At 41.3% G+C, this 27,105-nt stretch overlaps 1 protein-coding gene across 1 annotated transcript in view; it reads left to right on the forward strand.

Annotated features, from left to right (window-relative positions):
* The window catches only part of tmem26b (transmembrane protein 26b), a 51,625-nt gene extending 24,928 nt beyond the window's left edge, over positions 1-26,697 (forward strand). Inside the window, exons 2-6 of the mRNA XM_060841863.1 lie at positions 7,293-7,422; positions 12,349-12,414; positions 13,478-13,683; positions 13,768-13,844; positions 15,787-26,697. Of these exons, the coding sequence (XP_060697846.1) occupies positions 7,293-7,422; positions 12,349-12,414; positions 13,478-13,683; positions 13,768-13,844; positions 15,787-16,121 (814 nt within the window). The 3' untranslated portion in view covers positions 16,122-26,697. The remainder of the gene's footprint in view (positions 1-7,292; positions 7,423-12,348; positions 12,415-13,477; positions 13,684-13,767; positions 13,845-15,786) is intronic.
* Positions 26,698-27,105: the final 408 nt, after the last annotated feature.

The following is a 27,105-nucleotide window of genomic DNA, read 5'->3' on the forward strand; positions in this document are numbered from 1 at the left end:
CTAATTCAGTAACTTTAAAGTTTCGTCCTGTTACAATGCAAGTAATTTGCCATACAGCAAGCTTTCACAAAGAATAGTGTGATTATGACCAGATCTGTTAATGAACTGTTGATTGAGGATAAATATTGGCCAGGATGCCAGAGATAGCTGGTATATGTTGTGGTTATGCCCACCAGTACCATCCGAGTTCCATTGTGCAGACTCGCTGCTACTAATTCCTCTTACTGATTTTGGTCAAAGTTACTGATGCCAAGTGTTAAAGTTGGCCCACACAACATCTTCAGCAATAACAAAGTTATGTCTTGCTGAACAGGTTTATTACATAGTACTTAATAGCTAGTTACATTACACCTGAGTTACATGAGAGTCTCTTTTAAGACCTAAGATTTATGAGTGGTTTGTTTTGTTACAAGCAACTATATACTTGAAAGCTGGTAAAGGTAGATAGACTGATTGGTTCCTCCCAGGAACAGTCCTTTATATCCTGATAGATGGAGTTTATCTTGTGGTAACAATTGATCATCTCAGGTATCAGCTATCTGAGGTATTTTTCATCAATCTGCTCAGACGTTATCACTTCTGGAGCAGGTGGGACTTGAGAATCTGGACCTCCTGGCTCAGACATAGAGGCACTACCACTGTGTCACAAAAGCCCCCATCAACATTCTTCAATATTTTCTCATCAACCTGACTGACCTGTGAGGGCAAATAGGACTTCAGCTTAATGTTTGATCCAAAATATGTGTTATGGACCTGACCCGCTCAAAATATATTCAGAAGATAGCCTAGACCCTAATGTTTTTCTTATTTTAAAGGTAAGTGTAATGTTGCCTTCCAGATGCAATTTCATTGGTCAAACCACTCAAGGTTGAGCAAAACACACTTTAATTTTCCAATACAATTAAAATATAGACAGAAATGAAATGAAAAGAATAGGCTTAACTGTAACTTTATCAAAATGCTTAACAAATCGATATATTCACATTAATTATTACTAATTGTCTGTTCCCATATAATAGATCCCATAAACATACCCTTGTCAAAGGCAAATTCAGTAGTATAGACTATCCCACATGCAATTCTAGCAACAGGAAAGAGCATTTAGCTGCAACAAAGAGAGGAAAAACAGCTTCCCCATCCAGCTTCATGACGTTAGCAGCTGCTAATGAAAAACTCAAACTAAGAATATTGATTCAGTGGGAGCTTGCTCCAACCATTAAAGCTGCTTCTATTATAGAGTCATAGAGATGTACAGCATGGAAACAGACCCTTCAGTCCAACCTGTCCATGCCGACCAGATATTCCCAACCTAATCTAGTCCCACCTGCCAGCACCTGGCTCATATCCCTCCAAACCCTTCCTGTTCACATACCCATCCAGAAGCCTTTTAAATGTTGCAATCGTACCAGCCTCTACCACTTCCTCTGGCAGTTCATTCCATACACGTATCACTGTCTGTGTGAAAAAGTTGCTCCATAGGTCTCAAGGTTTGATTCATTAATATGTAAATCCCAGAACTTCTGGAATTCACATATTAATGAAAGAAGTTCTGGGATTTACATATTAATGAGTCAAAACCTGCAACCCCATTTTAAAAGATGAAAGACTTAACAGCAATCAAAGTTTGTTAATACATCGCATCAGTTATATGACACTATGATCCTTTGCTATGAATTCTGTGTTCTATGATCCTGCACCACAGCTACCTGATGAAGGAGCAGCGCTTCGAAAGCTTATACTTCCAAATAAATCTGTTGGACTATAACCTGGTGTTGTGTGATTTTTAACTTTGTCCACCCTATTCAACACTGGCACCTCCACATCATGAGTAACAATACAACCATTGTCTGATATCATAAAACCCTTTAGGGAAGGAGATCTGTCATCCTTAACTGGCCTGGTCTGGCCAGACCCACACAATGTGATTAACGCTTTACTGCCCTATGAAATATCCTAGAAAGCAACTCAATTGTATCAAAATTGATACAAAGAGTTAAAGAAAAGAATGAAATGAGACAAATTACCATTTATCAACCTGGACACTGGAAATAACAATGGCAAACTCAATTGTGTTGACTGTCCATTTGGTGGAAGCAATGAGGGTGGCAAGGAAGTATACTGTTCCCTGGGTGGGGAATATCAATGTCCCATCACCATCAATGGCACTACAGCAGCACTATTGATCGAGCTGGTCAGGTCCTAAAGGACTTAGCTGCTAGACTGGGTCTATAGCAAGTGCTAAAGAACCAAGAACAAGGGCACTTTACCTCATCTTCATTGAGCTCTCTGCTCAGATGCATCTTTCTATGCCAATAATGGTAAAAGTGATCATTGCAAAGTCTTTTTGGAGATGATACCTGTTTTTACATTGAAGATTCAACCTATCATGTTTTATGGCACTATTGCTGTGCTAAATGGGAGTCTTCAAACAGACACAGAAACTCAAGACTGGCCATCCATGAGGTGCTGTGGGCCATCAGCAGAAGAATTGCATTCAACCATGATCTATAAATTCACAGTCAGGAATTTCTCCCATTTTACCATTACCATCAAGATGGGAGATCAAGCTTAATTCAATGAAGAATGCAGGAGGGCTTGCCAGAAACAGCACCAGCAGAAAATGACGTGTCAACCTGGTGAAGCAACCAAACAGAACAACTTGCACGCCAACCAAGTTAGCAACTAATGGATTAGATCTGAGCTCTGCAGTCCTGTCACATCCAGATATGAATGATGGTGGACAATTATTCAACTCACAAGAGGAGCAGGTCCCGGAAATATCCCCTTCCTTAATTTTGGGGGAGCCCAACACATCAGCATAAAAGACAAGGCTGGAGTATTTGCAACAATCTTCAGCTGGAAGTGCTGACTGTTTGATCCAACTCAGCCTCCTCCAGAGGTCCCCACCATCACAGAGACCAATCTTCAGCCAAGTTTGATTCACTCCACATGATTGCCCAGGTATGTCCTGTACACACAAAGGAACACACCTAAATTGGTCAATTACCATCCTAATAGTCTCACTTGATCCGTAGATTATAGAAGAGCTTGTCGACGGTGGCACTTTCAAAGTGTCGCTCACTGACACTGATTTCTGCCGGAGCCACTGAGCTCTTGACCTCATTACAACCTTGGTCCAAACATGGACAAAAGAGCTGAATTCCTGAGTCAAGGTGAAGGTGAATGCCTTCGACACCAAGATCACATTTGAACAAATCTAGCATCAACCAATATGGTTGACTCTTAACTGACATCTGGGCATCTGTGCAATAAATTCTGGCCTAGCCAGCAATGCACAAATCCCATGAATGAATAAGGAAAAAAGGCGGCCTTAACGACACTGGAGTCACTGGGTATCAGGAGGAAAACTCTGTTGCTTGAAGATATAACTGGCACAAACAAAGAATCATTATGGTTGTAAATCATCTCTGCTCCAAAACATCTCTCTAAGTGTTCCTCAGGGTAGTGTTCTAGGTCCAAGCATTTTCCACTGCTTCATCAATGACCTTCCCTCCTTCATAAAGTCAGAAATGGGCATGTTCACTAATGACTTCACAATGTACAACATGATTCACGATGCCTCTAACACTGAAGCAATATCTTCAGGCATGGTAGGAAGAACCAGGAGGGGACATGAGAAGTTGTTGGCAGAAAGGATCAAGGAAAACCCTAAGGCCTTCTATCAGTTTATCAGGAATAAAAGAATGATTAGAGTAAGATTAGGGACAATCAAAGATATTAGTGGACAGTTGTGTGTGGAATCTGAGGACATAGGGAAGTGCTTAATGAATACTTTTCGTCAGTATTCACATTGGAAAAGGACAATATTAGTCAGAATACGGAAATACAGGTTACATGATTAGGTGGGATTGAGGTTGACAAAGAGGAGGTTTAAGCAATCTTGGAAGATCTGAAAATAGGTAAGACCCCTGGGCTGGATGGGATTTATCCACGGATTCTCTGGGAAGACAGGGAGGAGATTGCAGAGTGTTTGGGTTCAATCTTTATGCCATCCTTGTCAACAGGAGTAGTGCCAGAGACTGGAGGATAGCAAATGTTGTTCCCTTGTTAAGAAGGGGAGTCGGGACAAGCCTGGTAATTATAGGCAGTGAACTTTACTTCGGTTGTGGGTAAGATGGTGGAAAAGATTTATAAGAGATAGGATTTATAATCATTCAGAATGGAATAATTTGATTAGAGATAGTCAACACGGTTTTGTGAAGGGTAGGTCATGCCTCACTAACGTTATTGAGTTCTTCGAGAAGGTGACCAGACAGATAGATGAGGGTAAAGTGGTTGATGCGGTGTGTATAAACTTCAGTAACATGTTTGATAAAGTTCCACATGGTAAGCTAATGCACAAAATCCGGAGTTTCGGGATTGAAGGTGATATATCGGTTTGGATCAGAAATTGGCTACCTGAAAGAAGACAGAGGGTGATGGTTGATGGGACATGTTCATCCTGGAGCTCAGTTACCAGTGGTATGCCACAAGGATCTACTTTGGGACCACTGCTGTTTGTTAATTTTATAAATGATCTGGAATTGAGCGTAGAAGGATGGGTTAGTAAATTTGTGGATGACACTAAGGTAGGCAGAGTTATGGAGAGTGCCAGAGAATGTTGTGGGTTACAGAGGGACATAATTAAGATGCAGAGCTGGGCTGAGAGGTGGCGAATGGAGTTTAATGTGGAAAAGTGTGAGGTAGTTCACTTAGGAAGAAAAAGCAGGAATGTAGAGTACTGGGCTAATGGTAAAATTCTTGGCAGTGTAGATGAACAGATCTTGGTGTCCAAGTGGATAAATCCCTGAATGTTGCCACCGAGGTTGACAGGATTGTTAAGAAGGCATATGTTATGTTGGTGTTTATTGGTAAGGGGATTGAGTTTCAGAGCCACGAGGTCATGCTTCAGCTGTACAGGACACTGGTAAGGCCGCACCTGGAGTATTGTGTGCAGGTCTGGTCACCGCATTATCAGAAAGATGTGAAAGCTTTGGAAAGGGTTTAGAGGAGACTTACTAGGATGTTGCCTGGTATGGAGGGAAGGTCTTATGAGGAAAGGCTGAGGGAACTGAGGATGTTTTCTTGGAGAGAAGAAGGTTGAGAGGTGACTTAATCGAGACGTATAAGATAATCAGAAGGTTAGATAGGGTGGACAGTGAGACCCTTTTTCCTCGGATGGTAAAGGCTAACACAAGGGGACATAGCTATAAATTGAAGGGTGATAGATAAAGGACAGATATTAGAGTAGTTTCTTCACTCAGAGTGTAGTAAGGCACGGTGGCACAGTGGTTAGCACTGCTGCCTCACAGCGCAAGAGACCTTGGTTCAATTCCCGACTCAGGCGACTGACTGTGTGGAGTTTGCACGTTCTCCCTGTGTCTGCGTGGGTTTCCTCTGGGTGCTCCGGTTTCCTCCCACAGTCCAAAGATGTGCGGCCATTCTAAATTGCCTGTAGTGTTAGGTAGGGGTAAATGTAGGGGTATGGGTGGGTTGCGCTTCGGCGGGTCGGTGTGGACTTGTTGGGCCGAAGGGCCTGTTTCCACACTAAGTCTAATCTAATCTAAAGAGTGGAACAGCCTGCCTGCAACAGGAGTAGACTCGCTGACATTAAAGGCATTTAAATGGGCATTGGGCATACATATGGATAATAATGGAATGGTGTAGGTTACGATGGGCATCAGATTATTTTCACAGGTTGACGCAACATTGAGGGCTGAAAGGCCTGTACTGCGCTGTTATGTTCTATGTAATACACCCTGAAGTGTCGCCTCATCAACATCCTGTATAACTGCAACATAACTTGCCAACTTCTATACTCAATGTTCTGACTGATGAAGGCCTGTGTGCTAAAAGCCTTCTTCACTGCTCTGTCTACCTGTGTCTTCACTTTCGAGAACTGTGACCTGAACTCCAAGGTCCCTCTGTTTCACTACACTCCTTAAGACCATTCACCATGAAATTCCTACCTTGATTTGATTTTCCAAAATGCAAGATCTCACATTTATCTATTAAATTCCCTTTGCCATTTCTCGGCCCACTTCCTCAGCTGTCAAGGTCCTGCTGCAATTTCTGAAAACCTTCCTCACTGCCTACGATAACAACTATTTTAGTGTCATTTGAAAACTTACCAATGATGCCTTGAAATTCTCATCCAAATCATTGATATAGATAACAAGCAGCAATGGGCCCAGCATTCTCCATTGTTGGAAAATCCCATCTGATTCATTGATGTCCATTAGAAAGAGGAAACTCCATCCTCACCTAATCTGATTCCAGACCCAGAGCAATGTGGTTGACTCCTAACAATTAAGGATAGGTTGTAAATGCTGGCCTAGCCAGTGCCGCCCTCATCCTGTGAATAGATAAACAAAAAGCAAAGTACCGTGAATGCTGGAGATGTGAAATAATAACCGGAAATGGTAGAGAAACTCTGTAGGCCTGGCAGCATCTGTGGAGAACTCTTCATTGAGCTAAGGGCAATAGTTGGGAAGCTCATTTTAGCCCTATTGTTTCACACAACATTATCATATGAATTTGTCTAAAGTTGTTCTTTGGGTCACACTGAAGGTGGATTTCCTGTTTGGAGCGGCTCAAATATCCAAAAATAGAAACACATTTCCTGAAGCATTCTAACATAGATCACAACAACAACTTGCATTAACGCATCATAATAAATGGCTCAATGTGCTTGATTAGAGACAAAGAAAATGCAGATGTTGGAATCCAAGGTAGACAGGCAGGACACAGAGAGAGCACAGCAAGCCAGGCAGTATCAGGAGGTGGAGACATTGACATTTCAGGTGTAGCCCTTCTTCAGGACTGGGGGGTGGCAGTAAGGGAAGCTTCAGATAAAGGGGTTGGGGCATTTGGCAGCAACATCGAACAAATGTCTGATTGATCTGCATCAAGTTCTACTAGGGCAGGTGAGCTTTGTCTAAGAGGTTAGATTTAAGACAGCGCCTGCAAAGAGGAGGGAGTGATAGAGATGCAGCGAGATTTACAGATGGAATCTCTGGGAGTATACTAAACACCTCACTGTGAAACAAGCTGTACAGTTGATTTGAAGTAATTTATCAAGTCTCCAACTGAGCAGAACTGTAAATGTATCATTAATGTATTGAAGGTACATTTTAGAATTGATAAATGAAGTAATCAACTTTACAAATTGGATTCCGCTATACAATTTATAAGGAAAGATGCATAAATAAAAATTGGCACTGGAAAGACAGGAATGATTATTAATTATTCTCTTAATGTACTCTAATATATTTGTTTGTTCATTTGGACAGATTTTCTCCAGCACTGTTTTTTTATCTGATCAATATAATACCTCCAGTGTGGATGCTTGAACTGTATCAGCTTGATAAACGGATACACAGTGAAGAATGTAGGTCAATGAACTCTTCTATGAAGTGCACGGTATGGATACCTACTTATTTGCACGGTAGATGCTGATATTTCATTGACTGAACTTGTGTTCCAGGACATCTTTATAGGGGTTCCTCAGGGTTGTCCCCTGACCCAACCATCTTCAGCCACTTCATCAAAGATCTTCCTTCCATCGTGAGGACAGAAGTGGGGATGTTCACTGATAATGGCACAATTTTCAGCATTATGCCCTCCATCTCAGACACTGGTGCAGCTCAGACAACGTCCAGGCTTGGGCTTATAAGTGACATTTGTCAAACAGTAGAGAATCTAACCACCTCCCCATTCAATGGCAGTACCATTGCTGAGTCTCCCATCATCAACACCCTTAGGATTACAATTGGTTAGAAATGGAACTGGACTACCCATATAAATATAATGGCTACAAGAACAGAGTCTAAGATTCTGCAGCACCTCACCTCTTGTCTCGCCATAGCCTATCCACTATTTAAAAAGTACGAGTCAGGAGTGTGATGGATTATCTTCCACTCATTTGGATAATTGCAACTCCAACCCCACTCAAGAAGCCCAACACCCATCCACCCATTGACACCCATGTGGTGTGGGTAAACCCATTGTGCAGTTTGGGAGGGAGTTCCAGGATTTTGACCATGCAACAGTGAAGGAATGGTGATACAATTTCAAGTGAAGATGGAGTGCAATTTTGGGGGAATCTTGCATATCTTAATGTTTCCATGCAACTACTGCACTTGTTCTTCTAAGTGCTAGAGGTCATAGGTTTGGAAGATCCTGTTGAAGAAGCCTTGGCATGTTGCTACAGTTTATTTTGAGACACTGTTGCTACTGTGCATTGGTAGTGAAGCAGTAAACATTGAAGGTGGACAACATAATGCCAGCAGACATTCAAGTTTTGACTTGAATTATGTCAAGCTTCTTGAGGACCTGTACCCATCCAGACAAGTGGAGAGTATCCAATTGCACTCCTGGCTTGTGTCTTGTAGATGGTGGGTGAGTTAGTTGCTGCAGAATTCCCAGCCTCTGATTTATTCTACTTGCCTTAGTTTATCATTGGCTTAGGTTTAGGCTTTTGGTCATTGGTAACTTGCCCTGCTTCCAAGGCTATTAATCGAGGAGATTCAGTGAACATTAAGGCTATTTGGCTCAACGCTGTCCTGTTGAAGATGGTCATTGCCAGTCATTTGTGTGGTATGAATGTGTTTTCTGCTATCACTGCATGAACATTTCAACACACTCCCATACTGTACCTGCGGTGAGTTTCAGTTCAGCTAAAACTCTGCTGTTGGTCTGCTAACGTGCATCAAGTTCTGTTCAGCTATCACCCCTGTGCTCACTGATCTAAATTAGTTCACAAACAATCAGCACCTTGATTTATAAATTCTTTATCCTTGTTTTTAATCCCTCCATGGCTTTGTCTCTCATCATCCATGTAGTTTTCTTGAATTCTGTAATTCTCCAGGCTATCTGTACGGATCTAATTTGGGCTCTTGAGTTACCTCATTTTAGCTGCTACACGATCATTTGCCTTGCCTTGCTCCTAAGCTAACTAAGCCACTCTTTAATCCTTTTCTAAAACCTTTCTGTTCCACCAAGCTTTTGGCTATCTCCTCTGATATCATCTTACATGGTTGTGTCAAATCTGTCACTGTGATGAAGCACCTTGAGCTTTTTTATTACATTAGAGGCACTATATAGATAGGATTTGTAGTTCACCTTCCAGCAGCTTTCCCACACTGGCAACTCACCAAAAGACTTGGCATTAAACATGCAGAGCAACGTGAAATTCTTCAAGTTAGCCATAGGGACCCAATGTATCCACCAGCTAAATTTCAGGCCTACCCATTCTAATGGGTGTAGTTTTAATGGTGCAATAAAACTTAATTATTGCTGAACCAACTCACTATAGCTCTGAAAAATAACTTTTACAAGTGTGAAGACTCATTTATTGTTGAAAAAATATTTTTCTGTTTCCTCTAAAACTTATATTATCTTCTTTATTTCCCTTATGTAACTTATTTGGCATTGAATTAAAAATTCTAGCATATATTGGCAGACATTTCAGTGCTCATAATAGAAGTGCTATCTGTCTGCCTTGTTCTTCACTACTGACCATATAATGCCATGATATGTTTTGAATGTATATGCTTTTCAATGAGTGAAGTCCAGCTGAAAGGCGCAATGCTGACATTTCACCCAAACTAATTAGACTGCAAAGGGGAAGAAGATATGCCTGAATTATATTATTCCCTGATTTGACCAGATCTCAAGAAAAATTTTATTGGCGCCGGAAGATTCACTAGAATGATACTATGGCCTAGTGGGTTAAATTATGAGGTGGTGCAAGTCTATCGTGAATCGATGAGTTTAGAAGGTTGAGGGATGATCTGTTTGAGGTGTTTCAAACATTAAAAGGTTTTATCAGGGTAAAGTTATGGAAAAATGGTTTCCTCTGTCCAGCAACACAGCCACAGACTTCTGAAGAAAATTCATTTTCAGTGTGGAACATTAATTCTGTTTCTCTCTCCACAGGTGCTGCCAGACCTGCTGGGATTTTCTAACACTTACTGCTTTTATTATCACAGCCACTATGTCAAGATACCTGCATATGCATGTCTGCTTGAGATACCCATTACAAAATCTTTAATTTACATACAGAAACATCAGAATATATAGTAACAGGAGTAGGTTATTGTCTCTTGTCTCTCAGCCAATTTCCTAAATAGGCCAATAATTTGCTTTCAGTTCCATGAATTTCCACTTTAGCTGATAAAATAGGAAGCCTGTATAAATTAAATACTCAGTCCTCTGTCCTTTCTTAAAAAAAAATTCAGATTCCTCATGCATTATTCACAAACATATGCTCTCTGACCCGTTGAGCATTTTCAAGATATGATCAGTCATCCTATCCTCAATTACTGGTTCTAACAATTTCCTGACAACGAATACCAGATTATTTGGTCTACATTTTAAATGACTGATTTCCTCTCTCACTTTTATTAAGTAGCAAAGTGGTATGGGCAGTTTTCCCAACCAAAGGAAAGGTTCCTTCTTTCCAACCTGCTGATTCATTCAATTCACACTCATCTTTGGTACTGATTCAATCATGTGTATTTAACTAATGTATCCTGTATCCTACTCAGATTCCACAAACTACAAAGAATATGTAACTATGCCAGTTGAGATGCTCATTACCAGTAGCTAAGATCCAAGATGGTTCTAATAATTGGTACAGGAGTTTAAATGCACACAACATTAGATTAGGCTATGAACAAAACCGATGAAAACTGGTTCCCAATCATATGGGGTGGCTCAGTGGTTAGCACTGCTGCCTCACAGTGCTCGGGACCTGGGTTTGATTGTAGCCTTGGGTGACTGTCTGTTTGGCACATTCACCCAATGTCTACATGGGTTTCCTCTGTGTGCCCTGGTTTCCTCCCACAATCCAAACATGTGCAGGTTTGGCGGATTGGCCAAGCCAAATATTCCCGTAGTGACCAGGGATGTGCAGGCTAAGTTGGTTAGTCTCTGGGATTTGAGATAGGGTTTCCAGCCTTGGCCTAAAGAATCTGGGTTCTGCTCCACTACACTTCAGTTGTCAGGTATTTAGTGGCTTAACTGTTTGTCACAGGGTTAGGAAATTCCAGGGCAGGCAGCCTGATATGCAGTCAGGATGGGCAAGTCAGTGAGGAGCTTGAACCAGGTGGTCACTGCACCACACAGGGAACAATAAGGATGGCAAGCTGACCTTTGAGGTTAAGGAGGCATGGGATACAGGGAAATCTGGCTGTCTGGATACAGAATTTGCTGGCCCACAGTGGTGGAAGATGAAAAAGTATATAACCTGGAGTTTGGTGACCAGTGGTGTTCCACAGGGTCGGTTCTGGGACCTCTGCTCTTTGTGATTTTTATAAATGACTGGGATGAGGAAGTGGAAGGGTGGGTTAGTAAGTTTGCTCATGGCATGAAGGTTGGTAGAGTGGTGGGTAGTGTGGAGGGCTGTTGTATGTTGCAATGGGACATTGACAGGATGCAGAGCTGGGCTGAGAAGTGGCAGATGGAGTTCAACCTGGAAAAATGTGAAGTGATTCACTTTGAACGGTCGAGTTTGAATGCTGAATACAGGGTTAAAGGCAGGATTCTTGGCAGTGCGGAGGAACAGAGGCATCTTGGGGTCCACATCCATAGATCCCTCCAAGTTGCCACCCACGTTAAGAAGGGTGTATAGCTTTCATTAGCAGGGGGATTGAGTTTAAGAGCTGCGCAGTAGTACTGCACCTGTATAAAGCCCTGGTCAGACCCACACTTGGAATATTGTGTTCAGTTGTGGTCGCCTCATTATAGGAAAGATGTGGGAGCTTTAGACAGGATGCAGAGGAGATTTACCAGGATGTGCCTGGACTAGAGGGTATGTCTTATGAAGAAAGGTTGAGGGAACTAGGGCTTTTCTCATTGGAGCGAAGAAGGATCAGAGGTGACATGATAGAGGTGTACGAAATAATGAGAGGCATAGGTAGAGTGGATAGCCAAAGATGTTTTCCCAGGGAAGCTTTGTGGAGATGTCAGAGGTAGGTTCTTTACATAGAGACTGGTGGGTGCATGGAATGCACTGCCAGCACTGGTAGTAGAGTCAGAGACATTAGGGATTTTTAAGTGACTTTTGGATTGGCACATGGATGATAGTAAATTGAAGGGTATGTAGGTTAGTTTGATCTTAGATTAGGATAAAACGTCTGCACAAGATCAAGGGCTGAAGGGCCTGTAGTGTGCTGAACAAATATATTTTTTAAAATCCTAGGACTGAAGGAACCCCTGAATCTTATCCTGTGTCATTTGATTCTCTGACTCGTAGTCAGAAGTATTGTGGAGTTAACACTTTGAATCTACAGTTCTTTCCAAAGTTGCAAACTGTATCGATAACGTGTGAAAATTAATTTGCAGCATTTTGTCCAATCAACTGAAGCACCAACTATAAGGCTCAGGAATTCCAGTAGCACTATCAATGTGGTAAATCTTTTCGCTTTTAATGTTTTAGTGAAGATCTGTAGCTCGGGTTGTGGTTGGAGTTGTTGGTCAGTTCAGTGAGCTGGTTGGTATTTTTGCAAATGTTTCATCCCCACCTGAGTGACATCCTCAGCTCTGTGTAACCTCGGGATGAAGTGCTGTTGTTGTGATCAGCCCAGAATTTCTACGGTTGTGTCTGTCATGGCAGGTGGCTCTATTTCCGGCTTTGTGCTGCAATAGTCTGTAGCTGGGGTCGATTCCAGCATGTTTATTTGTGGCATCAGTGGATAAACACCAGGCCTGCAGGAATTCCTGAACTTGTCTTTGTTTTGCCTGTCCCCCCAGTATTCTAACGTTGTCCTACCTGAAATGGTGTCCTTCACTGTCAATGTGTATTGACATGAGGGAAAACTAGTTGTGCCGTTTTGTTGCAAGCTAATGCTCGTGTTTTCTGGTGGCGAGAATACCAGAATTTCACCACCAGAAAACGCGAGCATCAGCTTGCAACAAAATGGCACGACCAGTTCTCCCTCATGTCAATATATGCTGACAATGAAAGACACCATTTCAACTGGGACACCGTTAGAATACTGGGACAGGCAAAACAAAGACAAGCTCAGGAATTCTGGAGGCCTGGTGTTTATCCACTGGTGCCACAAACAAACATGTTGAAATCGACCCCATCTACAGACTACTGCAGTGCAAAGCAACAGCGCTCCATCTAGAGGCGACACAGCGCTGAAGATATCACTCCCCCAGAAGGGGGAGGAAACATTTACAAATAAAAATCAAGCAAACCAACAACTCATTTTTGCTTTTACTTTACATATTTCCAACCATTATGATTATGAATTTCATCTCATTTCGATATTTCCTAATGCCAGTAAATAAATCATATCAGTAAAACAAATTTGCACAATCAAAAATCTGCCTTGTAACCTCAGATTTTTGTCTGATATTATTCCTTAATTTTACTGGATCTGTGGACATAAGTTGCAATTGCATTTATCTCTTGACTCTCTGACATACATTGTTGAGTGACTTCTTCATTTAAATGCTTTTACAGGTCATTGACTTTTTGAACAGCACACTTGACTGGACACTTGGCTTTCACCAGACGCTTATGATTCTGCTCATTGTAGGGAAATGGATACTTCCGATGGGAGCGGGTGTCAGACGAGACCAGTTGTCCCAGCTCCTCCTGACGTTTGTAGGAATTGCGGCTGATATCTTAGAATTTAAGAGTGAAACCCTGTCAGAGAAAGGGGTCAGGTGAGCTTTGCATTCAGTGGAATATATCATCAGTGCAACAGGAATTATGCCCCAATAATTAATGAGTTGTCACACTGATTTCAGATGCCATCCTGAATTGGTGTATGCAATTCTGGCTCTTTGGACATGGAGTATGTTACAGTTCCCTTTGGACCTAACAGGTAAATCTTAATGGTGCTTTCTAGGTGAGGAGAAGCTCTTTTCTCACTGGGGGTTGCGTGAGGATCTAAAATTTGAATTTAGGCTGTTATCAGAAATAACAAGTATATGTAGATTTTTATTAATCAGAAAGTGGCTTTTCAATTTAAACTAACACAACAAAATGGCTGAAAATAATGATTTGACTCTGTGAACTTGCACTGATGCTTTGCTAAGTTGGTTGTATTTAGAGATCGGAGAAAACAATGGAGTTTTCATAATATGAATCATAAGGCAGTGACTTGGTATTCGAACTAACCTTGAACTGCTACCGTGACATGATTCTTTATGTAATTAAGACCCCTTTCCCAGGGAATATCATTAGATTAGCTGTTGTCAATCATGTCACCACATTACAATTGATTGGACTTTCCTTGTAATTAAGAACCTTTTCCCAGGAAATATCATTGGATTAACCTGCTATAAATATTGTCACCTTATATGTGATTGTTTTTTTCTTGTAATGAAGGCTATACTATCTCTTTAAAAAGCATATAAATAATTTGTAATTTTCAAATGTAATTGCGCCATTTCACAGAAGCCTTTAACCTCCATGTTGCTGGACGAATCTGCACCAAGCTGCCATAATTTATTAAACTGGTAACCTTGCTTTAAACTGACCGTACTCCTAGTGATTCTTTTGACCGATCCCGAGACCAAGAGGCCCTGCAAGGAGATCTAGATCTTCATGAGGAGAGGGGGGTGTGGGGGAATGGTGTTGTGAGTCTGTGGAACTTGCTTTATTAAGGACAATGGGAGCAGAATCTTTAGCCATTTTTAAGCCAGAGGTAGATAAGTTCTTGTTAAGTGAAGAGGATGGAAGTAGTGGACAAGCAGGAATTGGAGTAATCATACCAGTCATGATCCTGCTGAGTGGCGAAGCATGGACCGAATATCTGTAGAACTAAATAAAAAGGCATAAGAGTTATACTTCAGCTATACAAATCACAAAGTATAGGGTTAGGATATGGAGCTAAGATCACTGATAAATCACAGTTTAATTGAAGAATCTTGAAGGGCATGGATAAGGTGAATAGCCAAGGTCTTTATCCTAGAGTAGGGGAGTCCAAACCTAAAGGGCATAGGTTTAATGTCAGAGGGGAAGGATTTAAAAGGAACCTGAGGGGCAACTGTTTGACGCAAAGAGTTGTGTGTGTACGGAATGAGCTGCCAGAGGAGGTGGTGGAGGTGGGTACAATTACAACATTTAAAAGGCATTTGGATGAGTTAATGAATAGGAAGGGTTTGGAGGGATATGGGCCAAATGGTGGCTGATGAGAGTAGGTCATTTTAGAATATCTGGTCAGCATGGATGAGATGGACCGACAGGTCTCTTTCCATGCTGTATAACGCTATGAATGGAACAGGCTTGAGGAACTAAATGGCCCACTACTCTTCCCATATTTCTGTGCAGTGTTAATTGATGGCGTGATGTTTGTTAGTGACTTGCTTTTTCCTTTGTGGTATTAATTAGTGGAATGACGTGTGACAGAGACGTACTTTTATGCTGTTTGGGATGTGCTGGGTCTTATTGTGTGTTGTGTGGTTTGAGATCCTGTACCACCCCAGAAGATGTGGTGTTTGAAAAATCTTGTCAGATTAATGAATGAAGACCAGCACTCTGGCTTAACACACAGTGAAATTCTTGTGCAGAAAGGATATTGATGACCTTTTATTGTGTGGATTTCTAAGTCAATATAGTTTGTTGCGTGTATGGGGCCATCCACCCCACATAAGGGTATGGGAGGAGAGTTCACATTGTGGCCTGACAGACCTAAACAGCCTGCACATTCTTCCATTATCTCATACTGTTCTTCCATAAGTGAGAAGATACAAAACAACAGCAGGAATAACATGTTAATGTTGAAACAGTTGTACAATTGCTGTTTGTTCATCAAATTGCAGTGCTTCAGAAAACAGAGGAATCACATCCACATGAGGACAAGCCAACAAAGAACGTGCACAAACACAGTGCAGACCTCTGGAATATTACCATAAGTATATTTATACAAGACGGACCCTTCTTCATCTTCCGATTATTCTTGATGTTCCATAAAGGGATTGTTCATCAGATGCTGCTGTTCTTCACAATCAAGAATGCGCTTGTGCTGACCTTACAGATTTATCGGTTGGCCCTGATATATTTGGAAATGCGGCAGTCAAATGGGAGGCAACAACTGACACCCCCTGAGGACAATGTTCCCACGTGCAACACCGAGATGGGTGACATCGCTGAGTAGCTGTCCCTCTTCTTGCAGAAGAGGATTGGAAAGGGGGGACATTCAATTCGCTCCTCAACACTGTCCTGGGAGTATCAGTGGAGATTTTGTGCGCAGATCTTTACAGTCAGCCTTGAACTCAGACTCTCCTGACTTCAGTTGGAAATTTTGATGTGTATGGATTATTATATACAATATACCCGATTTTTTTTATCACAGAGTTATACAGCATGGAAACAGACCCTTCAGTCCATGCCAACCATAATCCCAAACCGAATTAGTGCCACCTACCTGCTCCTGGCCCATATGCCTCCAAACCTTTCCTAATCATGTATGTATCCAAATGTCTTTTAAATGTTGTAATTATATCCGCATTGACGACTTCCTCAGGAAGTTTATTCCACCTGCAAACCACCCTCCTCTGTGTAAAGAAATTACCCTCATCCTTGTTTTAAAATCTGTCTCCTCTCACCTTACAAATGTGCCCCTTAGTCTTGAAATTCCCCATCCCAGGGAAAAGACAACTAGCATTAACTCTATCCTTATGCCTCATTATTCTATAATCTTCTGTAAGGTAGGCTCTCAATATCTTACGCTCCAGTGAGAAAAGTCCCAGCCTATCCAACCTTTCTTTATAAAACCTTCCATACCCAGCAACATCCTGGTAAACCTCTCCTGAACTCTGTCCAGCTCAATGATATCCTACCTATAACTGAGCGACCAGAACTGGACATGGTACTGCAGAAGAGGCTTCACCAATGTCTTGTACAATGTCAACATGATTTCCCAACTCCTATACTCAAAGGACTGAGCAGTGAAGCTAAGCGTGCTAAACACCTTTTTAACCACACTGTGATGCAAACTTCAACGAAACTTGAACCCCAAGATCCCTCTGTTCAACACTGCCCAACACCCTACCAAATTTATCATGATAAAATGTGCTCTGGAATACCCCATTCTGAAGATTTTGAATTAGAATCATTATTTCTTTGTCGGGGTTCACAGATTGTACGTGCGCGGTGATCAGACAGGAAGCTCGGAAAAGAAAGACAAACTTGCGTAGTTGCTGAGCAAAATAAATGTTACATTCTGTACTTGCTCACACTATGCTACACCAAAGCAATGATTAGATGGAAACAATTCTATCATTGAATAATAGAACATGCTGTATATTTTATCAATGTTGTGAAACACACAGTATATCTTCTGAGCCAAGACAGCATGCATTCTGAGGAGAACAAACAAAACTTTGAAGTGATGCTTCAGTTTATTTTTTGACAACAAAAGGATACTAAAGAAACAGCAGTGGAGCTAGAAGTCCCAATTGAGTCCCTTTCTTCCACGAGTGAGCTGCTGGTCTCAGGGACAAAATCTGAAGGACAATGACTCTTACTGGGATTAATTGGCTTTATGGGAATCCTGTGGTGTTAGAATTACCTGAACAGTGGGGAGGGAAATTCATCCGGCCTGTTGACCCTGTTTTATGCCATGAATTCTGCAAAATCTAGACTTGATATTTCCTACTCCTCTGACTCTTTTGCTCATATAACCTGCCATCACCACCAATGCCCACCCTCACACCAACATCTTGTTATCTCCTGGGAAAATAAAAGAAACAAAACAGAACCACAGTTAATAGGTGAAAAATGTACTCTGGAAAATTCCTCACTGATACTCACAGAGAAATAAAACCATCCAGGAGATGACAATCACATCTGCCACTGTTCAATCAGATAGTGAGAATTAAAATTATATTCAGTTAACAGGTCATCAGTATTTTTGCTTTGTCACACTTAGCATATTGAACAGGATCATGCTCAAAGGTAAACATGTTTGTTCAGTTCCTCTTGTGGTATTGTTCACATGCAAGTTAACAAAACTAAATGTTCCTTGTGGAATATGGGTATTACTGGCAAGGCTGGTATTTGGTCACCCACACCTAGTTGCCCTAAAAAGTGGTGGCAAGGTTTCCGTTGAGCCACCATGGTTCACAATTGCAGTGGTTGGAAGCAACAGAGTGACCAGCAGCCAACCCAGAGGAGGTAAGGATAGAGGGGTTCACAAAGCTTATTAAAGCAGACCATTAGCTTAAGGTGGAATGTAGAAGGAAGGCCAAGAGCTGACTGGAATGATTAAGTCTGGAGGTCACAAAATGTTACATTTCTCGATAAAAGAAATGTCTTTCCTGATAGTTAGATATTATGGGAGCACATAATGACCACAGTTGGCTTCATTTTCTGATACCAACAGCAGTGAATATTGAGACAGACAATTGCACAGAAAGTGTAAACTTCCAATGAGTAGGGTGGAGCTGCCCAGCTAGCTCTAAGAATGTCTCAGACACTGACCTCTCCGTCAGAGACTTGGGCCCGTTGTCCGACCATTGTCCGATACTTAGCTGAACACTTGAGCTTGTACAATCCCATTGTAAATTTTTGTCATAGTTCGCTAAACCCACTAAAAGCCTTTAAAAGCTGAGTAGAACACAGTGTTGTGACAGAGCTGTTACTCCTTGCTATGGCTGTCTGTAGGTGGCAATATTGAGAGTTTTCTGGCATAGGAAGACCCAGCTAAGAGGCCAGATGTTTATTTGGAAGTATTAGCTTTTGGAGCGCTGCATCTTCATCAGGTAGCTGTGGAGCAGGATCATAAGATACAGAATTTATAGCAAAAGATCACAGAGTCATGCATGCATGTCTGCTGAGTAGAGGCTGATAGCCAAGTTCGTTGTCCATGAGGATGGCCGTAACCGGGACCTAGGGTTCATGTCACACTACAGGTGACCCCACTACACTACACACACACACACGCACACATGCACACTCTGACATACTCAGACACTCATGCCAACCCTCTCTCATACATGCGCTCCCTCTCAGATACGCACATGTACACCCCCCCCACTGAGAGGTGCACACACACACAAACTCACACTTACATGCACACACTTACACTCTCTCCCACACACACAGTCTCTCTCTCCCTCCTCCCCTCAGATGCACGCACACACACACACGTATAAGTCTGTGGGGTGAATTTGCATTTGCAGAGTTGTAATTGCAGATACGTTCTATTTTGTTCAAAAAGCTCACAATCTGCAGGCAGTCAATGCAAGCAGTCAATCCATGTAACATTTTGTAAATTCCTACTTTAGAGATAGAACCAGTCTGACTCAAGATGGGGATACAGACAGATTCTAACCTCACACCTTGAATGCCTTGTCTGAGCCTTTTTTTAAAATAAAACCTTAAGTTATCTCAAGAATGTGATTTATGTTCTGGGGTTTACACATTAATGAATTGAAATTTGCAACCCATTCTAAAAGACTTAACAGCAATCGAGGTTTGTTCAATATATCGTATCAGTTGCATGTATGACACTGTGATCGTTTGCTATAAATTCTGTGCTTTATGATCCTGCCCCACAGCCAACTGATGAAGGAGTAGCAATCTGAAAGCTAGTATTTCAAATAAATCTGTTGGACTATAACCTGGTGTTGTGTGATTTTTAACTAGGACACCAGAAACAGAGCTGCTGCATCCTTCACGGTCCACGGTATGACCCCAGTATTGTTGCATGTGCTGCCACCTGTATTTTGTAAGTGTGCGGGACTTCAGTGGCCCATGTACTGGAGAGTAGCCAATCTTTGATCAAATGAGAAGAATCTAGTGGCATAAACAAGATATAGTTTATTGCATTTCTGCAACTGTTTACAGATTATCAGATTATGTTTGATATTACATCAAAGACTTTAGGCCTGTTTCCCATGACATCCTACTTCCCCAAGAGGTCCTCATGATATTGTCACAGTGGTTGGTGCTTGTTATCTGCAATAAAGTATTAACCCTTTCAATCCCTTCTAAACATATATACAATGCTGACCAATAGACCTAACCTAGGGATGGCACTGCGTTTTATATGTCTTCATTATTGGTCATTATCTTTACAACTATATGAAATTTTCTGAACGACATCATTGTATGTGGCCTCACAGTGCAAGTATGTTTGCTATCCTGAAAATATGCTTATTGTCAGTCCTCAAAACAAGTTCTTTTTCCTCACTATTGCTTTATACCAAATTCAACTAGATTTGCCCATTTGGTTTTGCTTCTGCTCTGTTCCTAATGAGCTACTTAAGGACCTGTCCCCAACTTCTCATTGGCTTCAAATCATGTTCCCAACATGTAGAACCTCACAGTGGAGAAGACAGTGTGAACGGTAAAGTATTCGCTGCTGTTCCACGATGAACAAGAGAAGATTTGTGAGACTAAATTCCTCAAAACATTTCAGTCTCTAAAAACTGACAGTGTCTTGAAATTGTGCAGTTCTATGTCTTGATCAATATTTTTGCTTCCTTGTTATTTTCGGTCTTAGTGCTGTCCCATACTAATTGCTTTGATGCTTCACACAGATAACTACAGCCAAAGGCTCATTGTGTTGTGGTTATGTAACTGGACTGATAATTTACTGCTCTGTGAGTACAAATCCTGCTGTGGTCGTTTGCGAATTTCAATCGTATTAAAATAAGAATAACAACGAAGCTGTTGCATTGTTCAAGGACCAGCTTATCACTAAAGGAAATAAACTTAACCTTGCAACTTGCAGCACATACCAAGGTTCTCTTGTGTAGCCATAATTTTTTATGCAGCAAATATGGCAGTCAGTATGTCCACAGCAAGATCCCACAAAGAGAAATGTAATACGAATGAAGTCATCTGTTTTTGTGATGTTTTGATGAATATTGGCAAAAACATTGGGAGAACATAGTGCTTTGAAAGACCTATTAAGACCCACATGCCTACGCCTTCCACATAATCTTGCCAATGTTTTCTATTATTTCTCCAGTTCCCCTTTGAGAGTTACTATTGAGGCTTATTTCACCACCCTTTTCAGTAATCCTTTCTGAGTCATCATACGTTTCAGTGTAACAACATTTCGCTTAATTTTCCCATGAGTTAGCCAACCTGCTGCCTATGGAAATAGTTCCTCTTTCCATACTGTTATTGAAACACTTCAAAATTTTTGAACAGCACCCTTAATCTTAAAAAGAATTTTCTCTAATCCTTCATCACTGATAATCATCTTCGCTCCAGGATATCACTGCAGGAGTTCCACAAGACAGCATCCTATTGTATATATTATCGATTTGAATATGGAAGTAGGGGCATAATCGAGAAGTTTGTAGATGGCACAGAAAGTTGGCCACATGGTTGATGGTGAGAAGGACAGCTGTAGACGGCAGGACTGTATCAATGGATTAATCACATGGGAAGAAAAATGGCAGATGGATGAGGAGGTTAAACAAGGCAAAGAATCACACAAATAATGGGAGGTGCAATGGAAGTGAGGGACCTTGGAATTCATCTTCACAGGCCCCTGAAGGTAGTACAATAGGTCAGCACAGTGGCTCAGTTGTTAGCACTGCTGCCTCACAGCACCAAGGACTCGGGTTCGATTCCACCTCGGGTGACTGTCTATGTGGAGTCGGCACATAGTCACCGTGTCTGCATGGGTTTCCTTCCAGGTGCTCCAGTTTCGTCCCACAGTCCAAAGAGGTGCACGTTAGGTGGATTGGCCATACTAAATTGCCCATAGTGTTCAGGGATATGCATGCTAGGTGTGTTAGCCGTGGGAAATGCACGGTGACAGAGGATGGGTTGGGTCTGGGTGAGATGTTCTTTGGAGAGAGGTGTGGACTCAATGGGCCGAATGGTTTGCTTCCATACTGTAGGGATTCTAGGTGAAGAAGGCATTTGGAATGTTTCCCTTTATTGGCTGAAGTATAGAGTATAAGAACAGCATGATGCTGGAACTGGATAAATTATTAGTTAAGCCACAACTTGAGTACAATTTGTGTGAATTTCTAGTCACCTCCTTACAGGAAGGATGTATGATTCTGCTCGGCAGGGGACAAAGGAGGGAACAAGCTGGCACTGGGAAATGCAGCTCTGAGAAAAGACTGGATAGACGAAAGCTGTTCTTAATGGGACGCAGGAAGCTGAGAGGAGATTGGATGAGTTGCCCAACATTGTAAGCCCCTGGATAGGGTGGATCAGATGGGATTATTTAACATAGCAGAAAGGTCTGCAACACAATTTTCAAAGATCTACATACCTGAACCCCTAAGTCTCTCTGGATGACAACACTACCCAGGGCCCTATCATTAACTGTATAAGTCCTGCCCTTGTTTATTTTACCAAAATGTAATACCTCACAGTTATCCAGACTAAACTCTATGTGTCGCTGCTCAGTCTATTGGCCCAACTGATCAAGGTCTCTTTGTAATCTTGATCTCACTCTTCATTATTGACTCTACCAGAGTCAAAAATTGTGGCACTGGACTGGAAAAGCACAGCCGGTCAGGCAGCATCTGAGGAGCAGGACAGTCGACGTTTCTATGCTCGAAACGTTGACTCTCCTGTTTCTCGGATACTGCCTGACCTGCTGTGCTTTTCCAGCGCCACCCTTTTTGACTCTGATCTCTAGTATCTGCAGACCTCACTTTCTCCCCATTATTGATTCTACCACCAACTTTGGTGTCATCCACAAACTTACTAACCATTCCTCCTAAATTCTCTTCCAAATTGTTTATTTAAATGACAAACAACAGCGGACCCAGTACCGATCCCTGCAGCACATCGCTGGTTACAGGACTCCAGTCTGAAAAACAATCTGCAACCATCACCCTCTGCCTCCTACCATCAAGCCAACTCTGTATCCAATCAGCAAGCTCTCCCTGAATCTCATGTGATCTCACTTTACTAACCAGTCCACCATGTGGAACCTTGTCAAGAGTCTATCCCTCTGTCCTCATCAATGTTTTTGGTTGTGTACTCAGTCAAGTTTGTGAGACATAGTTTTCCATGGACAAAGCCATGCTGACTATCCCTAATCAGTCCTTGCTTCTCCAAATGCATGTAAATTCTATCTCTTAGAATTCCCTCCAAAAACTTACTCAGCACTGATGTCAGCCTCACTGGTCTATAGTTCCCAGTCTTTCTTAAATAAAAGCCATCCTCCAATCCTCCAGCAGCTCACCTGTAGTTATAGATGATACAGATACCTCTGCTACGACCCTGCAATTTCTTCCCTAACTTCCCACCATGTCCTGGGATATACTTGATACTGATCAGGTCCCAGAGATTTATCCACGTTATGATTCTTAATAGCTCCAGCATCACCTCTTATATAATGTGGGCTGTTTTTAAGACATCAATATTTACTTGCCTGAGTTCTCTAGTCTCTATGTCTTTATCCACAGTAAACACTGACACGAGATATTTGTTTTATACCTCTCCCATCTCCTGTGATTCAACACATCATTGATCTTTTAAGAGGCTCTACTCTCTCCCTCTTGCTCTTTTGTTCTTAATGTACTAGTAGAATCTCTGAACTATTCTTAACCTTATCTGCCCAGGCTATCTCATATCCCCTATTAGAACATAGAACATAGAAAGATACAGCGCAGTACAGGCCTTCGGCAGATTTCCCTCCTGAAGCTCCTACATCCCTCATACTCTTCAAGAGATTCACTTTGTCACAAAGGTGGTCTCTTCTAAAAGCTCAAATATATTCTGTCCCTGATTTTTTCAGAGGGGTAATAAAGCAGGCCGGGCTCCAATTAATCTGGTTTGGTATAGAGATTAAAGGGTATTGCGAGGCCTTTTTGTTTATGTATAAACAGATAAGACTTCAGGCTAAAGTGGTCATGTTTTAGAATTAACCTGTATAATGAAAGGGGAATGGCCAGCTCTCTAGCTGAGCGGTTTCGGTCAGTCCAGAACTGGTTGGGAGTTCAACAGTGAGCTGTGTGGAAACTCTCTCTTCTGCCCTTCTAACGTCAACCTGTAAGCATCTGGCCCTTTTTTGTGCTGTGTTTTAAAGGAGGTTTGCTATTTGGGACTATTGTGTGTATTCGGAACAGCTTACTTAAGTCTAGTTTGAATAGCCTGAGTTCTGTAGGTGTCCTTTATTCTGTTCTTCATGTTTCATTGTGTAATTTTGTGAATACAGTTTTTGTCTGTTTTACACCTGGTAATCAATCTTGCTAACTTAATCTGGGCAATTTTCACTATACACTTACCAAAACAAATTGCAAAGTTATGGTCTGGGCTGCCTGCTTAAGAATGTTTTGAGAGGTCTGGCCTAGTCCATAACAACGTGATCCTGGTTGTCTATATCTAATTATGCCCCCTTTTTATTTTTGACCAGAAGCTCAATACCTTTATCCATTGTTCCTTACACTTACCAGCGTTATCTTTCAGTCTAACAGGAACATATTGCCTCTGAACTCTCGTTATCTCACTTTTGAAAGTCTCCCACTTGCTGGTCGTCCCTTTAGCTGCAAACAGATTACCCAAATCAGCTTTCGAAAGTTCCTCTCTCATGCTGCCAAAATTTGCTTTACTTCAATTAAGAACTTTAAGTTTTCTCCAAGGCTAGGCTTTTCCACAACTATTTTAAAACTTATAGAATTATGATTGCTAGTCCAATGGTGCTCCCCCATTAACGCTTCAGTCACTTGTCCTGCCTTACTTCCCGGGAGAAAGTCAAGAACTCACATCTTGTTGCCCCAAAACCTTTCGATCATCTATAAAGTACAAGTCATGGGTTTGGTGGAATACTCTACACTTGTCTGGATGGGTAGATCTCCAATATCACTCAAGGTCAGAGCAGCCCACTGAATTAGCTCCCCATCTCCATCACCAATACACAGTGGCCACAGTATGTACCATTTACAAGATACACTGCAGCAAAGCTCCTTCGATTGTACCCTTCAAACACATCATCTCTACTTGAAGAGTGCCAATGGGCAGCAGGTGCATATGACCACAATCATCTACAAGCTCCAGTGTCAAATGTTATTCTGATCTGAAACTGTGTTGATGCCATTTCTTCAGTGTAGGTGGACTCCCTTCCCAACAGCACTGTGAATGTACACAGTGGACAGCAATGATTCCAGAAGGGGGCCTTCTCTAGAGCAACTAGAATGGGCAATAAACACTGGCATTACTAACATATCCCAAGAATGAATAATTAAAAAATAATAAATCTCCTTTGCACTCTCTCCAAGGCCTTGATATATTTAATAAGAGGTGATCTTATTGAGAAATATAAGATTCCTGGCAGACTTGAGAGGATAGGTATGGAAAGGTTCTTTCCCCATGTGGGAGAGTGTAGGACCAGAGGGCATAATCTCTGAAAAAAGGGTTACACATTTAAGACAGAGGTGAGGAAGAATTTCTTCTCTCAGAGGGCAGTGAATTCATGAAATTCTTTATCACAGAGGGGCTGCCGAAGTTGGGCTCTTAAGTATATTCAAGGCTGAGACAGCCAGGTTTTTTATCAGTAAGGGAATCAAGTGGTATGGAAAAAGTAGAGAATTGGACTTGAGGATGATCAAATCAGCTATGATCACAATGAATAGCGGAACGGACTCAATGGGCTACTTCTGCTCTGGCAACTTAACATCTTATCGAGTTTAACATCTTATGTTTACTAATGTGCCTGCACAGAATTGAATTCAGTTTTCCAATTAGTGCCTTACCAGTGATATGTAAAGACTTACTATAACAGCTTTGCTTTTATACCTTACATTTCTATTTAAAGGCCAGAATTTTATCTGCGTTTTGATAGTTTTCTTAGTTGGTCCTCCCGACTTCAAAGACATTTGTACGTAAACTCCCAGGCTGTGCTGTTGCTACTGAAAAATGTATCATTTAGGTTATCTTTCTCTCATCGTTCTTTCAACCAAATGCACCTCTTCACATCTCACTGCATTAAATTTTACCTGCTAAAGCGTCTGCCAATTTCATCAATCTGTTGATGACCTCCTGATGTCTGTTCCCTACATTTCCACATATTATGTCATCTGTAAATTTTGCAATTACTTTCTGTGTGTATCCCAATGCAGGCTGTCAATGTACATCAAAAAGAGCAGAGTTCACCAAGAAAGAACATGGAACTCATCGTTTCTCTCCAAACTGTAAATAAGCATTCACTGCAATTTCTGTTTTTAGACAATTTCATATTCATGCTGCAATTGCTCCTATAATACTTCAATATTGCGAATCTATCTGTTATTTCATAAATCTCTTTTGAAAGCCCATTTGAAACATACATCATCAATCACGCTACCTTTGCTAACCATCTTAGCTTTTTCATTAAAGAAATTAAATCAATTTAGAAACGCAACTTGATTTTATAGATCCATCATTGCTTGCCTCAGCAATATAGGACATATCTCACTAACTTCTAGTTGCAAGATACCGCTCTTCCAAGTATCTCCTCTTCATTTAGTTTTACCCTTCATTTTCTATACAATGTTTTTTTTTGTGTGACATTGGCAGCACTCTCCTGCGCAATTCTCCTGTGTAATCTCTCTCTTTTGGAAATGAGCAGGGGTGGATCCTGCGAGAGGGACTGCGCTGGATGGTCTTTGAATTGTCATAATGTTTGTAAGCTGTACCATGCTTGGATAATTGCAACTGTATGTTTAAAAATCCTTGAATCTGTGCCACAAAGGAACAGAATGTTTTTTTCATGTTTATCTTCACTTCTGTTGTTAATAAACTTTTATTTTGTTTTATTGTTAAAATGAAGGTGGCAGTTTCTTTATTTGTCTAATTTATTCCTATGATCTGTAATGCTGGACATTTTATTTATTTATTTTTCTAATTTTTCTTCCCAAAGAATTTGTATTTAAGAATCTGTACGTAGGTACTTTTGTACCTAAGGTGGTGTCATAATGGTGACTTGTAAACTTTTCACTGTACTCGTTTCACTAATTCTAATTTCTCTCCCAAGTTATGAACCAACAATTACCATCAGCTTCCTTTCAGTTTGATTTTAATTGCTATACCTATGGACACTTGGGACTAGTTTTGGATATCCTTCTATTCTCTGTGAGAACGTAGAATACAAAACTGAGCTACCTACTCTTTCAAAACCTCCCATCGCTCAGTTTCTATTTTTTTTTGGTAATATTTAATTCCACTCTACTTTG

Source organism: Hemiscyllium ocellatum, chromosome 22, assembly GCF_020745735.1.
Source record: "Hemiscyllium ocellatum isolate sHemOce1 chromosome 22, sHemOce1.pat.X.cur, whole genome shotgun sequence".
In the NCBI taxonomy this organism is placed as follows: Eukaryota; Metazoa; Chordata; class Chondrichthyes; order Orectolobiformes; family Hemiscylliidae; genus Hemiscyllium; species Hemiscyllium ocellatum.